The following is a 21,541-nucleotide window of genomic DNA, read 5'->3' as shown; positions in this document are numbered from 1 at the left end:
GCCTCTCTGAGGAATTAAAGCTCACATTGAGACTGGAAGATGAGTAGGAGAGCAGCGAGCCAGAAGAGGAGGGGGTAAGAGTGCTCTGAGCAGAGGGAACAACATAAGGCCTGATCCAGGGATTGGAAGTGGTCCAGGAGGCAGGAGCCAGGAGGAGATGGAGAGTGAAGTGCGAGCTGAGGCTGATGAGAATGACAGAGGCCAGACTGTGAATTTTAACTTTATCCTCAAGGCAATGAGGAGGCACTGGAGAACTGTAAGTAACTAGAGCAGAGCTGTTTAAAAAGATCGCTTTTTTGGCGATTTGTATGTCGAATGGATTGAAAGGGGTCAGGGGGGTGAGTCAGTGCTGTTGAGTGAAATAGGTGGGTTCTTACCATGTTTAGGTAAGGACAGGATTTGGTGACTGATGGGTAGAGGGGAGACAAGGAAGTGAAGGTGTCATGTACGGCTGAGTTAGAAATTCTAGAGGAAGAGAAGCTGTTTGGAAGGAAAGATGATCAGAGTACTTCTGACATTTGAGGTGCCTGAGGCAGCCACGTAGAGATGTCGGTTCACAATTGGAAATATACGGATCTAGCCCTCAGGAACAAAGTCTAGAACAAAGATATGGCTTTGGGGATCTTTGGAATGTGGGTAATAATTAAAACTTTGGAGGCGATGAGTTCCCCCAGGGAGAACGTAGCAGTGTGACAAAAGAGCTTCTAAGACACGACCGTGCAGCCTGCCAGTGTTTGAGGTGGAGGATGAGGAATCACTAGAAGAGACCAAGAAGGAGTGAGCAGAGAAGTAGGAGAAAAACCATCTATGTTGCTGGCTGGGATGATCTTTAAGGCCTCTGTCAGCTCTGAGAGTCTGTGGTTTTGTCGAGCTGGAATCTCAGCCAGGTCTCAAAAGCAGAGCACGTGGATAAGCTGTGAGAATAAAGAAGAGCATTCCAAGTAATCTTACTATATCAGCAAAGGTCCCAACAAGAAACAGAGGACACATTCGAACTGAGTAATTGGAGGGAATTTTAATAAAGAGGCTATTTACAAAGATGGAGGGAGGGTTTAGGGAATCGAACGAGGCAGAAGTCTGGCCCTAGTCACACAGGGACCCTTCACCACCCCAAGGCCTGAAGTCAGCAAGGGGAGGACAGCTGTACAGACGAGGCCACCTGGAAGGAGTCGGGGCCTTCTGGAACAACCTCCCTCTCCTCTCCCTCTGCCTTCCAGTTTCCTGCTCGTGCATCCTGTTGGCCAAACAGAAGCCAGAAAGCAAGGGAAGCCACTGATGCAGTGTAAATACATCACCTTCCTGGGGCACAGAGCAGAGTGGGGAGTGGAGGTGGAGGGGCAAACGAGCTAGCCAGAGCAATTATCTTGGAAAACGGAAGTGTGTGGATAACGGAATGTATTAGTTTTCTATTACTGCTGTCACAAATTTGGTGGCTTCAACAACACAAATTTATTATCTTACAGTTCTGGAGGTTAGAAGTCAGGGTTCATTAGGCTAAAATCAATGCATTCTTTTCTAAAGTCCCTAGAGGAGAATCCACTCACTTGCCTTTTCCTGCTTCTAGAGCCTGCACACATTTCTTGGCTCTCGGCCCCTTCCTCCATCTTCAGAGCCAGCAATTGCCTCACTCTGACCCGCTCCTTCTGGGATCACATCTTGTTCTCTGACTCTTCTGCTTACCTCTTTCCAATTTTAGTAGCCCTTGTGATTGATTGGGTCCACCTACATAATACAGAATAAGCTCCCTATTTTAAAATATTTTACTTAATCACACCCGGTTCTTTGACCATGAAAAGCAACAATTCCCAGGTTCTGATGATTAGCATATTGACATCTTTAGGAGACCGTTATTCTGCCTATCACATCATATAAACCATTTTGGCTGGATTTGAGGGGAGGTCTCCCTAGGAAAGTAATGAAGACAGAAAACAAGAAGTGCGGACCAAAGACCAATTACAGGAGCTTTGGACGCTAGACTGTCTGAATTTTATTCTGTAAACAAGAGGAGGCCATTGTGAGTCCTTCACCAGGGAAGGGGCTTGTTAGCCGTGCGAGGAAAGATGGCCTGATCGTGGTGCTCTGGTGGCTTAGCGGGAAGAGCAGAAACCTGTCAAGATGCAATTAGAGTAGTGCAGGCCCAGAAGAACAAAGGTCTACAACGCGAGTGACAGGAAGGGATGGTGTGAAAAGTACTGTGCAGCGAGAGTCTACAAGTGCTAACCTGCTGGACACAGAAAGAAGGGGGAGAATCTGAGTTTTAGAAGTAACTGGTAGATCAATGGAATGACCTAGAAAGTCAGGAGAGCAAGTCTATTTGAGGGGAAGATGAGGAGTTGGGGTAGTGATAGAATCCTGGAATAGAAATGCAAATAGAATCTTACCAACTCTAAGATACCATCAACTGTAAAACACACCAACATTTTATGTACCATTAAGAAAAAAGTTAAAATAGGGCACATGCCTTCTTAAATATATAAGTTTTACGTTATTGAAAGAGCTGTACACTTAGATTTTTTTGAAGTCTTTTAATTGACATGCAATAAATTGCACATATTTAAGGAGTACAGTTTGATAAGTATTGACATATATGTGTTCCTGTGAATCCATCACTACAGTCAAGGCAGTGAGCATATGCAAAACCCCCAACTTTCCTCATGCCCCTTGGTGACCCCTTCCTCTGTCTCTCCCTATCGCTGTTCGATCCATAAGCAACTACTGATTTGCAAATAGATCAGTTTACATTTTCTAGAATTTTAGATCAATGGAATTACACCATATGCATTCTTTTTGGTTTGGCTTCTTTCATTCAGTATAATTATTTTGAGGTTCATCCATATCATTCTGTGTATCAGCAGTTCATTCCTTTTTATTTCTGAGTGGATTCCATCATATGGATATACCACAGTTTGTTTATCCATCCACCTACTAATGATCATTCAAGTTGTTTACAGTTTTCGGCTATGACAAATGAAATCTGCTATGAATATGCACAGATTTTAAAAATAATACATCACCCCTGTCCAAACATAAAAAGGGAAAATGCAAGTGAAATTAATTGGTTAATACTCTTAAAACTTCTTCATGTTCAGATTCCAATTTTTTGAATCCCTTTTTGACTCATAGTAAACAATGTCTGTTTTTTTCCACAGAGTATCTCCTCTATGTCATCAATTTAAACAACAAAATTGAAAAAGAAGTAAAAGTCATTGATGTTGGCCCTTAAACCCGTTCTGTAATTGTATGTAACTGGCCTGATCTGAACTTTCCTTTGGGAGTATTGCTATACGCACCGAGTCACCACTTCTCCCACTCGCTCCCTACCAGGTTTTAAAAGATTATTCCACTACTGTTAAAAGTCCCTGGGACTTTTCCAAATCCCCGACACCTATTCTGCTAGTTTTGAAGCTGGCGCATTTGATATTTATGCGTATGTAGGCAACGACAAGTGCACCTTAACTGTTGCTTCATCAACAGTAATCGTCGGACCATCGATTGTAAGACACATCTCAATTTCAGAACATGAAATGTGGGAAACTGTGCATCTTAGAATCCATTAGAGAGGGCAGTTCACCGAGTTCTTTTGATGGCTACAAGCCTGGCAGACTGAGATCTTTGTCAGAGTCTCATAATAAATCGGTGGTAGGTGGGACCAGAATAAAGTGTAAATGACCCAATTGGTCTCTCTGGCATTACTGGGCTGGGTTTTGTTTTGTTTTGTTTTTACTGGAATTTGGCAATTGACGCGTAAAAGAAGGTGGGCTGATAGAAAGGAAAGAGAGTCATATTGCATATGGAAAAGATACTTAGGTAGAAAACCACACACTTGAACATCCTGAGCAATTGAATTAGTAAGGAGAGGAGAACCTTCTTTCCATACCAATCCATTCTTCATTCCTACTGTTTGAATTACCTTATTAAAAATGGGGCTTCACAGACCATTCCTCTACTTAAAAATTTGTAGTGTCTCCTTATCACCTAACAGAATAAAGTCCAGGTTCTTTGGCAAGGCGTATCGGGAAGGCCCTTCACAGATGTCCCTTCCTTGTCTTTAGGTCTTTCCTCTCCCCTTCCTGCAGCCCTCTTCTCTGGCCACACCAAACATTCACCAATTTATCATGTACTTTCTTATCTTTGTGGATTTGTTTATGTTATTCCCTTAGAATGACCCTTCCCACCCCTGTCCATCTATGACCTCTTCCTTCAAATCTCAAACTGAACCTCTTTTTCATTGTCCCCTCAAACCCTATCCCTTTATCCAATGATTATTTCTTCGTATGTTTCTTCATATGTCCTTTATACATTACTTCTGTTGTAACACTTATCAAGTGGTATTATCCTAGTTGTATGTCTCACTGAGCTGTGATCTCCTTGTGAAAGGGGTCATATCTTGTTTATCTTTGTATTCCTGTTTTCTAGAACTCTTCCTGGACATTAGTGGGTATACAGCAAATATTAATTGCCTTGAAAGATCTGATTGATATTAATAACTCCTAAGGAGAAACACAATCGGTTAAGTTCATTGCTATTTCCTGAATGCAGTGTTATCTTCCAGGGAAGATCATAAAATCCACTGCAAGAGAGACGGGATTGAGTAAAAATGTCATTTTGAGTGAGGTGGTATATAAAGGGGGTTGAAAGGAGGATGGACTAAGGGTATAAAGAATTCGGGAGGATGGCTCAGGAAAAAAAAGGGGACTGGGAGCAGGAGGGGAATAGGAGAGGAAGAAAGCAGAAAAGAGAGAAGGAAAGTGGAGAGAGTGATCATGCAGCCAGGATTTTACAATCTTGTTTAATTTAATGGCAGGGGAATTACTGGACAATGCTTTCTCACATGGACGTTCCAAACTCTCTTTCCTGAATGAACCCCATTTTGTATTCTTCACATCACTCTCTCTCTGAAAAGACACAAGTGCACTTCTCACAACTGCCTTACAATTAGTGCATTGTTCTTCACTGTTTCTGTGGAAAGCTGGAGGAGGCAGAGTAGTATGGTAGAAGGCACTCACTACCCTGGGAATCGAAGGCCTGGCACAACCCAGCTCTGGGGCCTCGAGCCAGGCACTTAGCCACTTTCACCCCAGAATCTTCTTCTGTAAAATGGGTTATTAATATCTGTCCAGGCTTCCTTTCCAGGTTGTCGTAAAGATCTAAATAAGTGAAATAATATACATGGAAACACTTTGTAAGTGGTCAGGCTTTTTGTTGAATTATTCGTTCAGTCGAGAGACTCCATTGGGAGATAGCAAAGCTCTGTTTATTGTTAATAAGTCCTGTTTACAGAAAGGTGATAACAGTGTTTCTTTCTTAGTAGTATTCTGAAGTCCCAGGAGGCTGGCCCATTCAGATGTTCATGGCCCATGAGAAAGACGTATAAGAAACCATGGCACTCCCTTTTCAAAAAGAGTTGGAGAAATACAAGAACATTGATGAAGATGAGCTTCTTGGCAAACTCTCAGAAGAGGAACTGAAACACTTGGAAAATGTTCTTGATGACCTAGATCCTGAGGTTAGTAACCTGGAGCTGAAGCAGCATAGTTAATGATAGTATGGGATAAAAGGTGTGGTGTGATCCTTAAACAATTGTGTAGAAATCCTTTAGCTCCAAATGCAAATTCTGCGTTCTCCTCTGATTGGTTCTGGGTCACTTTTACACATTTCTTCAGAACCTCAGTAGCCACATCTATAATATGACATGGCAAATATGTTTCTCAAAAACCAATTTAATGTAAATGGGGAAAAATAGTTTCCATTGGTTAAGGAATGATTATTGTAACCTTGGGAAAAAGAAAAGAAAGAGGGAAAGGGAACACTTTACCAGTTTCTTTTATGAGTCACACACTCTGCTGAGCACAGAAGCTCCTGAGGTAAAATGTATTGTCCCCATTTCATAAATGAGGGGATAGACTAGGAGAATTTACCTAAGATCCCGTACTAGGGATGTCAGAGATGGTATTTAAACCAAGTCTAATACCCCAAAGGCAAATCTTTTTCTGTATCTCGTTTCTTTAAAATGTGTCAATAACTTGAAATCTTGGTGATCCCACAATAGGAAGATTAGAATAACTGTAACCATGATATCAAGGAAGTTTAAATGGAGCTTCTAATTTTTTTATGAACTCTTGAAAAGCTAAGTAAGTTGTTATAGTGCTTATTTAGCAAACATTTTCTTCAGCCCTGCTGGTATTATCTTAAACTTAGAATCAGAAAATAATGATTTTACTATAAATAATTATGTCACTAAAAGTTATTTATATGATATTCTGATATGCCAGATACTTTGACTATTGTATTTGCTTTAGAAAAATACAAGTATCCTGTTTTTATTTATTTATTTATTTTTTTATTATTTTTTTCCTACACCTGATCTTGGTAAAGGACATCACTCATTTCCTCAAGCATGCCCTACATTTCCTACTTTATTTTTTTATTTTATTTTTTTTAAATTTTTATTGGGGAATATTGGGGAACAGTGTGTTTTTCCAGGCCTCATCAGCTCCAAGTCAAGTCGTTGTTTTCAATCTAGTTGTGGAGGGTGCAGCTCACTGGCCCATGCAGGAATCGAACCGGCAACCTTGGTGTTCCGAGCACTGCGCTCTAACCAACTGAACCAACTGGCCACCCCCTGTTTTTATTTTTTAAACTTAAGGAAGGAATCTCTAAGCGTAATCAAGCATATATCAACATCTACCATAATATTTACTTATCTACTTGGATGTTTCTCCAGGAGAGGGGTTAGAAATATGAGAGTGTAGCCATATTGGCTCCTTCTTAGAATCTCTGTATGCCTGCCTGGGAGCATCTTACGTAGACCTGACCATACCTAAGTGGGATCTCTGAGGTCGTGAAGGGTGGCTGGCCTTTTGCCATCGCATTCTAGAAGGCAGCTGCAGAAGACCCAGGCAGCTCCAGCCATCTCTGTTCTGCCTGTACTCTTTGGGGGCCCTCCTCTCAGCATGAAATGAATATTAGAGCAAGTAGGGCCTCAGATTTGCCAGGGACTCCTGCCCTCCACTCACACCCATATCCCCACTTCTCTACACTGGTCTTCTTCTCCATCCCATACACAGCAGGAGAGGGCAGGTAACAAAGTTTCAGTCGGTGGACACCTTCCTTCCTGCTCACACCTCTGTTTTTTCAGAGCGCATTACTGCCAGCTGGATTCCGCCAGAAAGACCAGACACAGAAAGCAGCCACTGGCCCATTTGACCGCGAGCACCTCCTTATGTACCTGGAGAAGGAGGCTTTGGAACAGGAAGACAGGGAAGATTTTGTGCCCTTCACTGGAGAAAAGAAAGGTAAGGACATGTCCTGGGACAAAGGTCTTCCTATGTGTTTTCATTGGAGGACCAAGCTAGGGAACTGACCTGAAAGAGGGAAGTGAGCCCATGAACCAGATTCGATATTAAAAACAATCATGGCTGATGGATACATGTCAGTATAGACATTCGTCCAGATCCATAGAATGTCTACCACCGAGAGGGAGCCCTAATGTAAACAATAGACTTTGGGTGATAATGATACCAGTATAGGTTCGATTGTAATAAACGTGCCCACTCTGTTGTGGGGTGTTGTGAGAAGGGCAGGTTGTGAGCGTGAGGCCAGGGGGTCTGTGGAAACTCTCAGTACTTTCCTCTGTGAACCTAAAACTGCTCCAAAAAATACAACCTATTAGTTTTAAAAAAAGAATCGTGGTAGACTATGGGGGCTAATTAAAGGAATACTTAGAGTGTGGTGGTACTCAAATTAGTTTTGTAAAAACCATCTTCACTCTCAGAAAAAACGTTTTGGAAGTGTGCAGTAGTGTTGTGCCTGACAGAGGGTCCCAGAGGCCTTGGTGTGTTTCTCAGCCCAGTGCTTTGCCCGCTGCAGATGTCTACTCCGTGCCTCGGCATTGGCTCTGTTCCCTTAGAGGCCAGTGCAGTCGTTCATTTATCCAAGGTTTACCAAGCACTTCCTCTGTGCAGAGCCCTGGTCCAGGAAATGGGCCCACAGTGAGTAAGACCCGCCTGCCCTCGAGCAGCTTGTGGTCTAGTGAGAGACACTATGACAGACCTGGGAAGCCTCTGACGAGCAAGTTCTGGTCTCAGTCCATGCCAGGAGCGAGCTCAGAATATGAAGAGAAACCCTCCTCCTGAGCTCCCAACCTGGAACCCCTTTGGAGGAAAAGTGGATACTAAATCGCCTGTCCAGGTTCCTCAGCTATAGACGGTGACTTGGGCCCATGGCTACTAACGGAATCGTCCATCAACTCATGGCAACCGCAGTCTTTTTGAAACATAAATCAGGTCATGTCACGTCCCTGTTTACATCCCGCATCCTCGCTGTGGTCCTCACAGGCCTAGCGGTGCTCGCTCACCCCGCCCACCTTCCCTCACTAAGCCTCAGCCCCAGTATCTTCTCTCAGGTCCCCAAACCTGCTGAGTTCTTTTCCCCTCTCAGGGTCCTCTTCTCGTGGACTCTTCCTTCTGACCCACGTCCCCATGTTTTACATTCTAAATCTCAGCTTAAATGTCAGGGCCTCCAGCTTTCCCTGACCTCTCTGTCTAAAATGGACGCCTTCTTTCTGTCCTGACACTCACTCATTGCTTTCATAGCTCTCTGACAGTGTTCGTCCTTTTGTTTATGTACTTTGCATTTTGTGTGTTTTCCACATTAGACTGAGATCTCCACAATGGACCAATGTCTCTCTTGCATCCTGGCACAGGAACCGACACAGGGGGAGGCACTCGATAAATATGGGTTCAAACGAATGCCATCCTGAGCTTCTGCACCAGGGCTGTGGGGACCGGGAGGAGCATGGCTCCTGACTGGCATGAGTCAGAGCGCCCCCCCCTTCTCTTGCAGAGCATCCGGGCTCGCCCCTGAACCATGCTCATGCACCATTGATAACGTCATTTTATTAAGAAAGTAAAGGTGAACAGTGACAGACTGGACAGATAACCAGGGGTTACTGTAGAAATATGAAACGCTTTCTATGGCAGCATAGTTGGTTAACTTGAAAGAAAAAATAAATTACAATGTCAAATCTTTCATAAAATCCCAGTTAACATCCCGTATTAGCGTAGCAACAGAACAATAAGAGGAAAGCGGTTGTCTTCTGTTCTCAGAGTAGAGATCTGAAGAGCGGCTGTGGTAAGTTACCTCTCAATCCACATTAATCTCTAGATGGTTCCTGGGGGGTTAGGAGTGCAGGAGCAGTCTGAGTAATAAATGGGGATACAAAAGGGGTATACAGCTGCACATTTAAGCTTAGGAGAAAGTTGAGAAGCAACACGATTGAGCAAAATGAGCAGAGAGCACGTTTTCCAAACAGAGCAGAGGGATGGGGTGAGGAGCCCCAGGAAAGACCAACAGATGATCCAGAAGTAGTGGGAGGCTATTGTGAAGGCCTCAGGAGAGGCGCCCCGTAACCCCAGCTCTGAACGCCCCGTGACCTGGGCTCTCAGTTCCTGGGCCACATTAACTCTCCACTGTAGCTTTTTTCACTTAGGACTTCTTGTTTGGTTGGACCCTCACTCATGGACGTGCAGCAGAAGTTGTCCTGAATACTGATAGCTGTGGGCCACCTGAGCACCTCGGGTTTACAGTAATCCTAAATAGTACCAGGAATTAGGGATTCAGAAATCCTGTTTTGACTCTAGACCCAAGATTATCTGAGCCAGAAAGAAAGTGCTTCACGCTGCAGATACTATGAAAATTACATCTGGGATGAGCCCCAGTGTCTGAGATGTTATTGATTTGTTGGTCTTTTATTTTTTTTATTTTTTTTATTTCTATCTTCTGGCCCTTCTCCCATTTTTGTTTCCCACATATTTTCCTTCTTTCTGGGAAATGTGGCAGCTTATATGATGGGCAAAGGTAGCGACCTTGTGGCCAGGATACCTTAGCCTGACCACAAGTAGTGGTGCCTCTTTGGGGTATCCAGTGCTACCTGGCTCCTGGTTTCCTTATCCAAACCATTTGAAGACCTGGTAAAGTATCAGGAAGTATGCAGCCCCAGTAACCAGAGACTTCTCCTGGAGAGTTTTCATGAGGGAGCGGTACTGACTTTGGGTTTGACCCTTTCCTTTCCCATAGGAGTAGGGAAAGCCAGGCTAGCCAAGGAGACCTAAAAAGATCTTGGGTCCCAATTGGCTGAAGCTGGAGTCAGCTACCTGTTCTACCCAAGGTGACAAAGAAGAGAAGCAATGGAGGGATTAGTCTTTAGGGAATTCCAAAGATCAAAATGGAGGAGGCCAATTTCAGAGATCTTGCCAAGAAGTAAGAGCAGCTCCCAAAAAGAGAGAGAGAGACCAAAAGTCAAAGCTGGAAAGAATTGGCAAGAATGTGAGTAGGTCTGGAGTGTCCCTGCTGTGGCCCTGGAGTGTCTGGGGTTCACCTTTATGAGCCATTGCCCGTGTGGGATGTGGGCGTGCTGGCCTGGCTGGAAGTTAGGAGCAGGAAACATGCTCTCCTCCCAGCAATGTGATCATTAGCCAGAGGTTTGGGTTGGAGTGGGGGTGGGGGTGGAGGTGCAGATAACGGCACATTCAGAAGTGAGCAGAGGCAGAATAAATGGCATCCGACTGACAGGATGAAGTAGGAGGCGGTAACAAAGCATTCATGTGTGGGGAACATAGAGTGCCCTGCTGTGCAGGCCTCCAAAGCTCTAAGTATGACAGCCGTGATTTCTTCTTTTAAGAAAGTCAGGCTGACTTTCGGAAGCACTAGAGAGGTGATTGTGTCCCCAGCTCACTACCTAGTCCAGTGACTTTAGATACAGCATCCTAGTGGTCTGTAATCTCAATTAGTGGGAGGAAAACGCTGGATGATCACCAGTTTGTCCTTTAAGAATTCCGGGGGCCATTTGGATGAATCTGGCCCAAATCTTTGCAGGGTCCAAGGCAGGAACACAAGTAGAAGCCAATGTGCTATTTTTTATAAATATTTCGAAGCTAACAAACTGTTAAAATATGTTCTGTTATTTTACAAATATGCCTAGGCCAATGCTCTTGGACTTGAAAGAGTTCCACACAGGACGTGTGTCTGTCCTACATTGCTGGGGCCTCAAGCCCACATGGTCGATACCCCAGCCTACATAGCCAAATTTTGCCCATATTCATCCACAAACAGCCTCCCCTTGACCTGGGGGTGCACACCCCAGCACTGTGACCTGCCTTCAGGAGGATGGGCATGGGGAAGGGACTCATGCAGACCCTGGAAGCAGGCTCAGGGCTCTTTCGGCAGAGAAGTCCAGGGTCCCGGGTACCTGGGATGTGGGCTAGCAGGCGGCTTCTGTTCTAGATGTGAAAGTGCTTTTGGTCCCATGACTTTTCCCTCAGTGGGGCAGAAGCAGTGTGTGTGGTGGGGCGGGGATCAGCCAGAGGAGACCAGAGTTGGGCCCTCTAAAGTGTGGGGTTCATGACAGGGCCCTCTTGCCCAGGTCTAAGGACAGTGCTGCTGATGGATGGGAGGGAGGGCAGAAGAGGGGCGGAAAGGAGAGGGGCCGCCGTTGTCCTCTGTGTTGAGAGACTGTCTGTAGGCTCCTTGGATCTCCGTGTCGCAGAATGCAGGATTCCTCCTCTGACCTGCCTTCCCTTTGCTTGTGGGTTATCGATATTGGCATCTTCCCAGCAATTAAGGAATCCTAGTTGGATGTGCAGTGGCTTAATGACAGTGCTTATGGCCAGAGCTGCGTTCTCTGGTCAGTCCATTTACCCTACAATAAGGCAGCAGCGTGCAATGGTTTTTGTTTTTCTTTTAATTTAAAGGGAGAGTCTTTATCCCCAAAGAGAAGCCCATAGAAATCCGTAAAGAAGAAAAAGTGACCCTTGACCCAGAACTGGAAGAAGCTTTGGCCAGCGCCTCTGACACCGAACTCTACGATCTTGCAGGTTAGTCCTCAGCTCTGGGACACTTTCTTGTCTGACTCTGTGACCTCCACGGCAGTAACCTGTGTGCTTCTCCATAGCTACAGACAATTATTGTAATGCCAGGTTGGCCTCAGCCGTTACGTAGCTAGCTGTAAGAGTTGATGCGGTGACTTAACCTCTCTGAACAAGCATTCTGCTGTATTCCAGTTGTAAAATGCCACAATAATACCCATCCTACAAAACTCAGGAGTTTGAGGAACTAACAAGAATAAAGATGAAGGAGTGTGGAGAACTTAAACAATAAAATAACAGCCCTTATGCTTCCTAAGGAGCTGTCGCATTTGCCATTTTACTACATTTTATCCTCACAAATTTTCCATGAACTTCTTGTTCTTCCCCGCAGTCACTCCCACTAAGAGGTCTGTTAGCCTAACTGTGGAGCAGGAGTAATTTTCTGTTACACTCACCCAGGAAGGTGAGTCTATATTCAGCCCAATCTGCTCACTTTTTTCTAGTTTTCTTAAGAATAGCAACAATATAATCATTATTTTATTATTATTTGAAATGGTTATACACGCAGATAGAAAAAGCCCAAATAGTACAAAAGAATATGTACTGAAAAGGAAGTCTCTCGCCCTGATTACTTGGTTCCCCTCCCATTTCTTTTACATCCTTCGGGAAAGGTTCCATGCATATACCAGCATATTTGTGCACTAATGGGATGCATCTATTTCCAAATGAGATGGAAATTTGGATTATTAGGGTCACTAGGTCACTCCAGGAGAGAGGTGCTTTAAAAAACAATCCTCAGCTTTAGCAAGAATTATCACATATTTATTCCATTGGGAGAGAAATGTTATTATAATTTCTTTCCTCCCAGGAGAACCAGCTATGCCTTATTCTAGTAGCATGCAAACTGTTTCAGCTGCATTTTAATTCCTTTGTAGTAATATCAGTGGTCAGTCTTAAGTACACATTTTTGAACCCCTCTCAGAAGTCACTGCGGGAGTCGAGGCACCTGCGTCACCAGTTCAGAAGGTACTTTGAGTGACCGGTCTTCTTAGCGCTGTGGTTGCTGTGGAGGGATCCTGTCACGGTTACTGCTCCTCCCAAGGGCTGCCTCCCGGTCTCTATGGGAATTGCCCAACGGGAGCATGCAGGGCTGGGCTGGACTTCCCAGAAAATGCCTAAGAAAGGAGAAAGAGAAAATCACCCATCACTTGGAAGATACTAGATTCTGAAATTGACACCATAAAATCCGGGAGATTATCCCAATAGAAAACTGTTGTCATCTTTACTCAGCCTCCTTCCCTCGTCAGGTGCTCCCGCAGCACTCAGCGGGAAGCTGGCTGGAGGCGGCTGGCAGCATCTGCTCTGGAGTTGCTCTCTCTGGAAAATTAAGAGCAGCTCCAATGAGGGAACGGGCTGCCAACCCTTAAGGTGTAGATAAGAAAGGGTATCCACACTCTGCCCGTGTTACTGTGGAAGACAAAGAGCAGAAAGACAGATGGTTCATCATGTTCAGCAGTTGATCTCCAACACAGCACCTCCCACGGTGGCCTATCTCGGTGTGGTTACCACCCAGAGTCTAGTTCTCGGCTCTGCTGGTCTGGAGATTCGATCTTGCCAGTGTGTATAGCAGCAGTCAGGTTGGGGCCAGGTGGCAGGGACTGATCCACTAGCCAGATTCATAGGAAACAGATAAAACTGAAACTAAAACTTGGCAATGGGAGCCAAATTAAAATTAGAAGTTACTGAGTGAGTGTGGCACCAAAGCAAGATATGTTTGTCGGATGGTCACAGTGGCCTGTGTTTATCAAATAGGGTATCTTCTCCCTAGACAATTCCAGAAACGTGAGGGCAAATTCTTATTTCTTTCACAAGCATCTGTAAAACACTTAGAACATTCCCTGATACACAAGAAGTCATTTAATCTTTGTAGTAGATAAAGTATAATCATTATCCCTATTTTACAGGAGGGAAACTGAGGCTCAGAGGTTGTTAGTAACTTCTCAAGTGACACAGGTAGTCCACGACAGAGTCAGGATTCAAACTCTGTCTGACTGCTCCTGATTGCCTCTCTGAAACCCTGGACTTGCCTGCCCTAAATACTTGTTTTTGCTTGTGGTGAGCTGGCGTCCTCCGTCCTTCTAATGTGGAGATTACAGTACAGCTGCCGAGGAGCTCAGAGTTGTGTCTCTTCCGCCTGTTGACAGATTATCTAGTCTAGAATCCTTCACCAGGTGGCCACTTGTAATTCCTCACCTGTAATTTCATTAGCAAAGGGAAAGCTTGGGGGACGCTTGCAGCTTCAGCCTGCCAGTGTTCCCTCTCCCTCAGTGCTGTTTTTTGCATACTTTGCTGCCTCCTGGTGCAAGTTCCATGTAATACAGGAGACTCAAAATCTCAGCATGCTTATGGGATGTCAGCATTGCCGACATCTTGTCTTTTATTTCCCACCCTGGGATGCTCTAGGCGGGGAAAGGACAACTCCTTTTGGTGAGGCTTACTTTGAAAGAGGCCCGTGATCTTTCTGGTCTTTGCCTCTGGAAAAATACATGTTGTCATCTATACAATGTTAGCAATGTTAGATCTTAAAATATCCTTCGACTCAGTCCTACACTCACATTTTACAGATGAGAACACTGAAGAGTTAAATCTACTTCACAAGGAGGTCTCAGCAGATTTTCAGTAATTTGGGGACATTACTAGACCACTGTCCCTCAGATCCTAAATGATTCCACATATCTAGATGTAGAAGGATCTGTGAAGATTGCTGGTGGTCTCGGAAGGAGGAGTTTTTTTAATAAACTTATTTAATTCAATACATGTGCCACACACCATGCAAGGCAAGGGGGTCTTAGAGACTTATCTTTGTGATATGAAGAATTGTTTTTCAAGGGACAAATTAACAATGTGGACATCCTAAGTGCTTTCCAAAACTTAATGTTTATTTACTGATTTTCTTTGCTTTCAGCTGTCCTTGGAGTTCACAATTTGCTCAATAATCCAAAGTTTGATGAAGAAACAGCCAGCACTAAAGGTGGCAAAGGGCCTGTGAGAAGTAAGCTGACGTGGAATCTGTGGTTCTGTGAGACTTGGGAGCCTCCAGGTTTGCTGGGAGGAGAGAGGCCTGTTGACCGGGCCTCCTAGTGAGTCCATACTTCTTTCCTGCAGGCTTTGAAGGTGGCTTTGTCAGTTCACCAAGGATCACTGGGCTCTGAGCAGTCAAACCAGAATAGAGGTGCTGATGATGGGAGCTGTGTCAGGCAGTGTAACTAGTAACAATCAGTTGTTTTGTCCAGAACATGCTCTCTTAGTGCCTCTGCTTAGGCAAAAGGTAAAATTGCTGATAAAAAGGTTTCATAGTCAGAATAGAATGTGAACAGACTTTCAGTATCTTCGATAAGTTCTTGTCTCCATTTGAGTGTCTTTTTGTCTCAATAATGGATGCTTGTTATTAGAATTTGAATACCCACTTCCGCCAAAGAGCATGAAAGACACACAGGCATGGAATTGCTGGCACAGAAAAGACTACAGTCTTCTATGTCACCATTACCTGGGGATGTGTACTGGTCATTGGACTCTTCCCACTTACACGTCAGTCATCTACTAAATACCTACTATGTGTTATGTTAGCGTGTTCTAGACTTAGGTACAAAGATGGTCCCTGCCCAAAGGAACTTATCTGTGGTAGGGATGGAACAATAATCAGGTAGTTTTGGTATAATATGATCCAGGTGCTGTGAAAACTCACCGAAGATCACAGCTTTTCTAAGATTAATCATATTTTATTCTCTTTGATGGAAACTTGGGAAATGCTTTCTAGTCTCAGCAGCATATTTATAGATCATCATTTATACTGGGTAATTTACCCAGACAACAAGCAATATTCCTTTTATTTTCTTTCTGATTTCTTATGCATAGAGATGAAAAATGTTCATCCATTTTAGCTTCCATGTCAAAGGGTAACATTCTGACAACATGTTTACTATTAAAAGTCTGGTGTATAACCTTATGGGCTTTTATACATACACATACATATCATTAACTCTTTTTGAGATGTTATTTTTGTAGAGCAGTTTTAGGTTCACAGTAAAATTGAAAGGAAGTCACAGGGATTTCCCATATACCCCCTGCCCTTCCACAGGCATAGCCTCCCCCATTATCAGTATCCTGTGCCAGCGTGGTGCATACGTTACAATCGATAAGCCTGTGTTGGCATATCATTATCACCCAAAGTCCATAGTTTACATTAGGGTTCACTCTTGATGTCTTACATTCTATGGGTTTGGACAAATGTACGTATTATGACATGTATTCACCATTATAGTGTCATACAGAACAGTTTTACTGCCCTAAAAATCCTCTGTGCTCTGCCTATTCATCTCTCCTCCCCTCTAACTCCTGGCAAACACTGACATTTTTACTGTTTCCATATTTTTGCCTTTTCCAGAATGTCATATAGTTGGAATCGTGCAGTATGTAGCCTATTCAGACTGGCTTCTTTGTAATATTCATCTAAGGTTCCTCCGTGTCGTTTCATGGCTCAATAGCTCCTTTCTTTTCACTGCTGAAGAATATTCCATTATCTGGTGTACCACAGTTTATTCATCCATTTATCTACTGGAGGACATCTTGGTTGCTTCCAGGTTTTAGCAGTTATGAATAAAGCTGCTATAAACATTCATGTGCAGTTTTTGTGTAGACTTAAGTTTTCAACTTCTTTGGATCAATATCAAGGAGCATGATTACTGGATCATGTGGTAGGAGTATGTTTAGTTTTGTAAGAAACCACCAAACTGTCTTCTAAAATGTCAGTATCATTTTTTTCTCACCAGTAAAGAATGAGAATTGCTGTTGCTCCAGCATTTGGTTTTGTTGTTGTTCTAGATTTTTACCATTCTAATAGGTGTGTAGTGGTATCTCGTTTTAATTTGCATTTCCCTGAGAATATAGGATGTGGAGCATATTTTCATATGTTTGCCATCCGTGTATCATCTTTGGTGAGGTGTCTGTTAAGGTCTTTGGCTCATTTTTAATTAGGTTGTTTTCTTATTGAGTTTTAAGAGTCCTTCATATATATTTTGGATAATTCTGTATCAGATTTGTCATTTGCAAGTATTTTCTCTGGTCTGTTGTTCATCTCCTCATTCTCCTGAAAGTATTTTCTGCAGAGAAGAAAGTTTTAATTTTAATGAAGTCTAGCCTATCAATTCTTTCTTTCGTGCTTTATGCCTTTGATGTTTTATCTAAAAATTCATCACTAAACCCAGGTCATCTAGGTTTTATTCTGTTATCTTCTAGGAGTTTTATAGTTTTGCATTTTACATTTAGGTCTGTGATCCATTTTGAGTTAATCTTTGTAAAAGTGTAAGTTCTGTCAGCATTCTTTTTTTGTTTTTGTTTTTTTTGCATGTGGGTGTCCAGTTGTTTCAGCACCCATTTGCTAACAAGACCATCTTTTCTCCATTGCATTGTCTTTGCTCTTTTGTCAAAAATCAGTCGACTATATATGTGGGTCTATTTGGGGGCTGTACCCTGTTCCATCGATTCTTTGCATATTTTTTCACGAATGCCACACTGTCCTGATTACTGTAGCTTTATAGTAAGTCTTAAAATCAGGTAGTGTCAGTCCTCCAATTTCGTTCTTCTCTTGCAATATCGTGTTAGCTGTTCTGGGTATTTTGCTTCTCCATATAAACTTTAGACTTTGTTAATATTGACAAAATAACTTGCTGGGATTTTGACCGGGAGTTTACTGAAGCTGTAGGTCAAGTTGGGATGTACTGACATCTTAACAATAGTCACTCTCCCTATCCATGAACGTGGAATATCTCTCCATTTAGTGCTTCTTTTTTTTTGGTTTTTGTTTTTGTTTTTCAATAGAATTTTGTAGTTTTCCTTATACCGATCTTGTACAGATTTTGTCAGGTTTATACCTAAGTATTTCATTTTTCACTAACTTTTTTTCAAATTGTAGTTCTCTTCTCTTATCAGTACCTGTAGGTTTGCCTCATTCTTTTAATGAATAGCATCTTATTATGTGATTATGCTATAAAAAATTTATTTAACCATTTTCCTATTGATGTATCTTTTTTTAATCATGTTTTACTCTCCCAAGTAATACATCAGTGAACCTCCTTGAATGTATATCTTTATGTATTCATTTTTGCATCTCAGCGTTTCTTTTTTGCATCTCAGATCCTGGGATTTGTTTATTATAGTCCGAAAGAGGTCTATATAGAGCAGCAATAACTGACCAGGGATGTTTTTTTTGGGGGGGTTGATTTTGCTGTAGGGCCTTCTGCACTTTTGACTCCATGCAGTGTCAACTACTGAGACTTCTGATGGTGGTTGAGAAACATTAATCTTTGAAACTGTAACTCAGAGCCATACCATTCTCATGCTTGCTTAGTTGAGAATAAGCTTGCTGTCATTGATATTAAAGTATTATTGGAATCAGAGCATATGAAAGAAAGGTCATTTTGGGGAGTGATTTTGACAGGAAATCTCTTACATTTTTTTAAAAAATTAAAACTTGTGTTTCAGATGTGGTCAAAGGTGAAAAGGTCAAGCCTATATTTGAGGAACCACCCAATCCCACAAATGTAGAAGTAAGTCTGCAGCAGATGAAAGCCAATGACCCCAGCCTGCAAGAAGTCAATCTCAACAACATTAAGGTATTTCATTGTGATTGTTGTCAGTCACTTGATTTATCATGAGTTCAGAAAACAATGGACATGATTGATTACCTGCTTTCACACCTGTTTGTAGTCCTTTGAGTCACTAAGTTTGAGGCAAGATACCCTATTCAAAAGAAGTGGGTTTAACAAAAGAGTGATTTCTAGAATTCTTTGAAAAGAATCACAGTAGTTATGTTAAACATAGTGTTTGGTTATCTATTGCTGAATAAAAAATTACTCCAAAACTTAGAGGCTTAAAACAATAAACATTTATTATTTCACACAGTTTCTGAATGTGGGAATCAGGGAGTGACATAGCTAGGTAATTGGGGGCTCAGTGTTTCAATGAGGCTGTAGTGACTAGGGCCCGAGGATGTGCTTCCAAGATGGCGCACTCAAGTGGCTGTTGGCAGGAAACCCCAATTTCTTACCACATGGCCCTCTCCATAGGGCTGCCTGAGTGTCCTCACATCATGACAGCTGGCTTCCCCCACAGTGAGTGATCCAAGAGAAAGACGGCAAGTAGGAAGCCATAATGCCTTTTATAACCTATTCTCTGAAGTCACTTCTATTTTATTCTGTTTGGCAGTAGAGAGAAGAAAAATATGTGTGTGTGAGAGAGAGACGGAGAGAGAGAGAGAGAGAGAGAGAGAGAGAGAGAGAGAGAGAGAGAGAGAGAGAACATTGTCTGACATCTGTTTTGTTCATTCTTTTTGGGCCAACTTCTGGCATTTAATAATAATAACCGATATTGAGTACTCACTAGGTACCAGATCTTTTGCGAAATACTTGAACTCATTATCTCATTTAATCTTTAGTAGGACTTAAAGAGGTTAAGTTGCCTACGGTCACAGATCTAGTCTGCAGCACATCTAGGACTCACGTCAACCTCTAGCCATGCCCCATATTGTCTACACCTCCTCAGTGGTCAGTACTGTGCTAAGTGCCGTAGAAGAGGGAGTAAAATATATGGTCTTTATTCTGAAGAACTTATATTAGGAGAAAAACACTAAAGAAATAATTACAGCACGATGTGGGAAGCCCCCGAGTGTTATGGAACTGCAGTTAAGGAAATTTTTGATCCTGCCTAGGAGAGCCAATACACAAAGGAGGTGATATTTCAGCTGGGACTTAAAAGGTGAATAGGAATTAATCAGAGAAAAGGACAAAGAGATTTCCAGGCAAAGGGAAAAGCATGTCTAAAGGTATGGAGGAGAGAAAGATCATGGTTAATTAAAAAAAAATAGCAAATAGCTCAGTCTGGTTAGAATATAGAGAATGAAAAAGAAGAAGAGGAGAATAAGGTATGTGCATAATTCCTTGATTAGTAAACAGAAAGGTGATGTCAGAATGTCCTATTGTATTAGATTCCCTTATTGGACTCTAAGGGTTGTGGTTGCTAGGGATGGCTTGGTTGCTGGAAGATGGATGATGAATGTCTTTTAGAGGGGATATCATGCAATTAGCCATCTAAACATATAAAGTATTTGAAAGCTGTGGGTCCTTAGATTGGGGTGGGAGTCCTGCCAATTGGTTCATCAACTGTCTGTATCTTTCCCATCTTAGAACATTCCAATTCCAACGCTGAAGGAATTTGCGAAGGCTCTGGAGACTAACACTCATGTAATGAAGTTCAGCCTGGCTGCAACCCGCAGCAATGACCCAGTCGCGATTGTGAGTAAAATTCTTAGAAGTATAACAGGAAAATATTTAATTCATTAGAAACTCCTTCTAATTTGTTTGATCCATTAACAATTTTTAGATCTGGTAAATTTATTTTCTACACAGTTAATAAACAAAATTAGTTATACGGAGACAGTAACTAATGGTCAAGCACTTCGAATTAACTAGAGTTTTGTTAGCATTACACTTTTAAGAAAAAGAAACAGGATTAGTTTAGGCATTTAGCTAAATAAATATTTAGATTCTGTTCTGGGCTTAGTACAACTTTTCTGAAACTTTTGCATCTACAGTAACATTCTGTCACGATCAATGGATATTACAACACCCCCAAATCCTACAGGAACTTGGCACATGTAAAAATATTAAAGTATATTTCATTTTAGTTTTTGAAATGGATTACTATGTTTCAAAAATATTTTAACAACCAAATCTTAGAACATTTTTTGTTTGACACTCTCAACCTGAATATGAAGAAAAAAAGAAAACCAAAAGCCCTTCTATCCACTTCAGATAATTCAGCTAAATATGGAAGCCCTTGACCCAAGTAAATACTGCTGTCGTCACCATCGTCAGTGGTAGTCCTCCTATTAGTAACTAACATTTTTTGAGCAATTAGTAAATTCTAGCACTGATCTCTATGCTTTACACACATCTCACCTAATCCTCACTATAATACTATAAGGTATGTACTATTACTAGTTCCCACTTTAACAAATGAGCAATCTGAGGTTCAGAGAGGTTAATTAATTTTTCAAGGTTGTGTTTTTCAAACACAACCAGTAAGCAGCAGCGTCAGGATTCACCACTAGGTCTTTCTGGTTTCACAACTAGATGCTTAACCATCAAGCTATGCTATATTGACACACAATGCCTCACTGTCAAACATTTGCTAAAATGTCAGTTATCAGGAGCCTAAGCATCAACCTGTGGTTGGTTCTAGAGCATCTGATGCTCAGCCCTTGAATAAAGCTAAAAAAACCCAAAAGTTTTCTTGACTTGATGATGTGATTTAAAGTAACATGGCTTTTGGAAAGTCTAAAATACCCTTAAAAATAGACAACATGGGGGCAGCCGGTTAGCTCAGTTGGTTAGAGCGCGGTGCTCTTAACAAGGTTGCCGGTTCAGTCCCCACATGGGTCACTGTGAGCTGCACCCTTCACAACTAGATTGAAACAACTACTTGACTTGGAGCCGATGGGTCCTGGAAAAACACACTTAAAACAAATAAAAGTTAAAAAAAAATAGAGAACATGAAAGTCATGACTACGTATTACAGTACTGGTGCAGAGTAGATGTTTGAAAAATACTTATTAAATGAAC

The 21,541-nt window shown here is 42.2% G+C and overlaps 1 protein-coding gene across 4 annotated transcripts in view; it reads left to right on the top strand.

The window, feature by feature from the left end:
- The window catches only part of TMOD2 (tropomodulin 2), a 48,513-nt gene that overhangs the window by 6,854 nt on the left and 20,118 nt on the right, over positions 1–21,541 (top strand). The window contains exons 1-7 of one of the 4 annotated variants that reach the window (XM_033107448.1): positions 237–256; positions 5,309–5,506; positions 7,139–7,295; positions 11,751–11,873; positions 14,830–14,916; positions 18,405–18,535; positions 20,105–20,212. In XM_033107448.1, the coding sequence (XP_032963339.1) occupies positions 5,381–5,506; positions 7,139–7,295; positions 11,751–11,873; positions 14,830–14,916; positions 18,405–18,535; positions 20,105–20,212 (732 nt within the window). In that variant the 5' untranslated portion in view covers positions 237–256; positions 5,309–5,380. Of the gene's footprint in view, positions 1–236; positions 257–5,308; positions 5,507–7,138; positions 7,296–11,750; positions 11,874–14,829; positions 14,917–18,404; positions 18,536–20,104; positions 20,213–21,541 lie in introns of those variants that run through there. The other 3 variants (XM_033107449.1, XM_033107446.1, XM_033107447.1) reach the window with 3 other exon arrangements.

This window comes from Rhinolophus ferrumequinum, chromosome 6 (genome assembly GCF_004115265.2).
Source record: "Rhinolophus ferrumequinum isolate MPI-CBG mRhiFer1 chromosome 6, mRhiFer1_v1.p, whole genome shotgun sequence".
Taxonomy (NCBI): domain Eukaryota; kingdom Metazoa; phylum Chordata; class Mammalia; order Chiroptera; family Rhinolophidae; genus Rhinolophus; species Rhinolophus ferrumequinum.
Note: the sequence above shows the minus strand (reverse complement) of the source record. Positions and strands in the feature narration are given on the sequence as shown.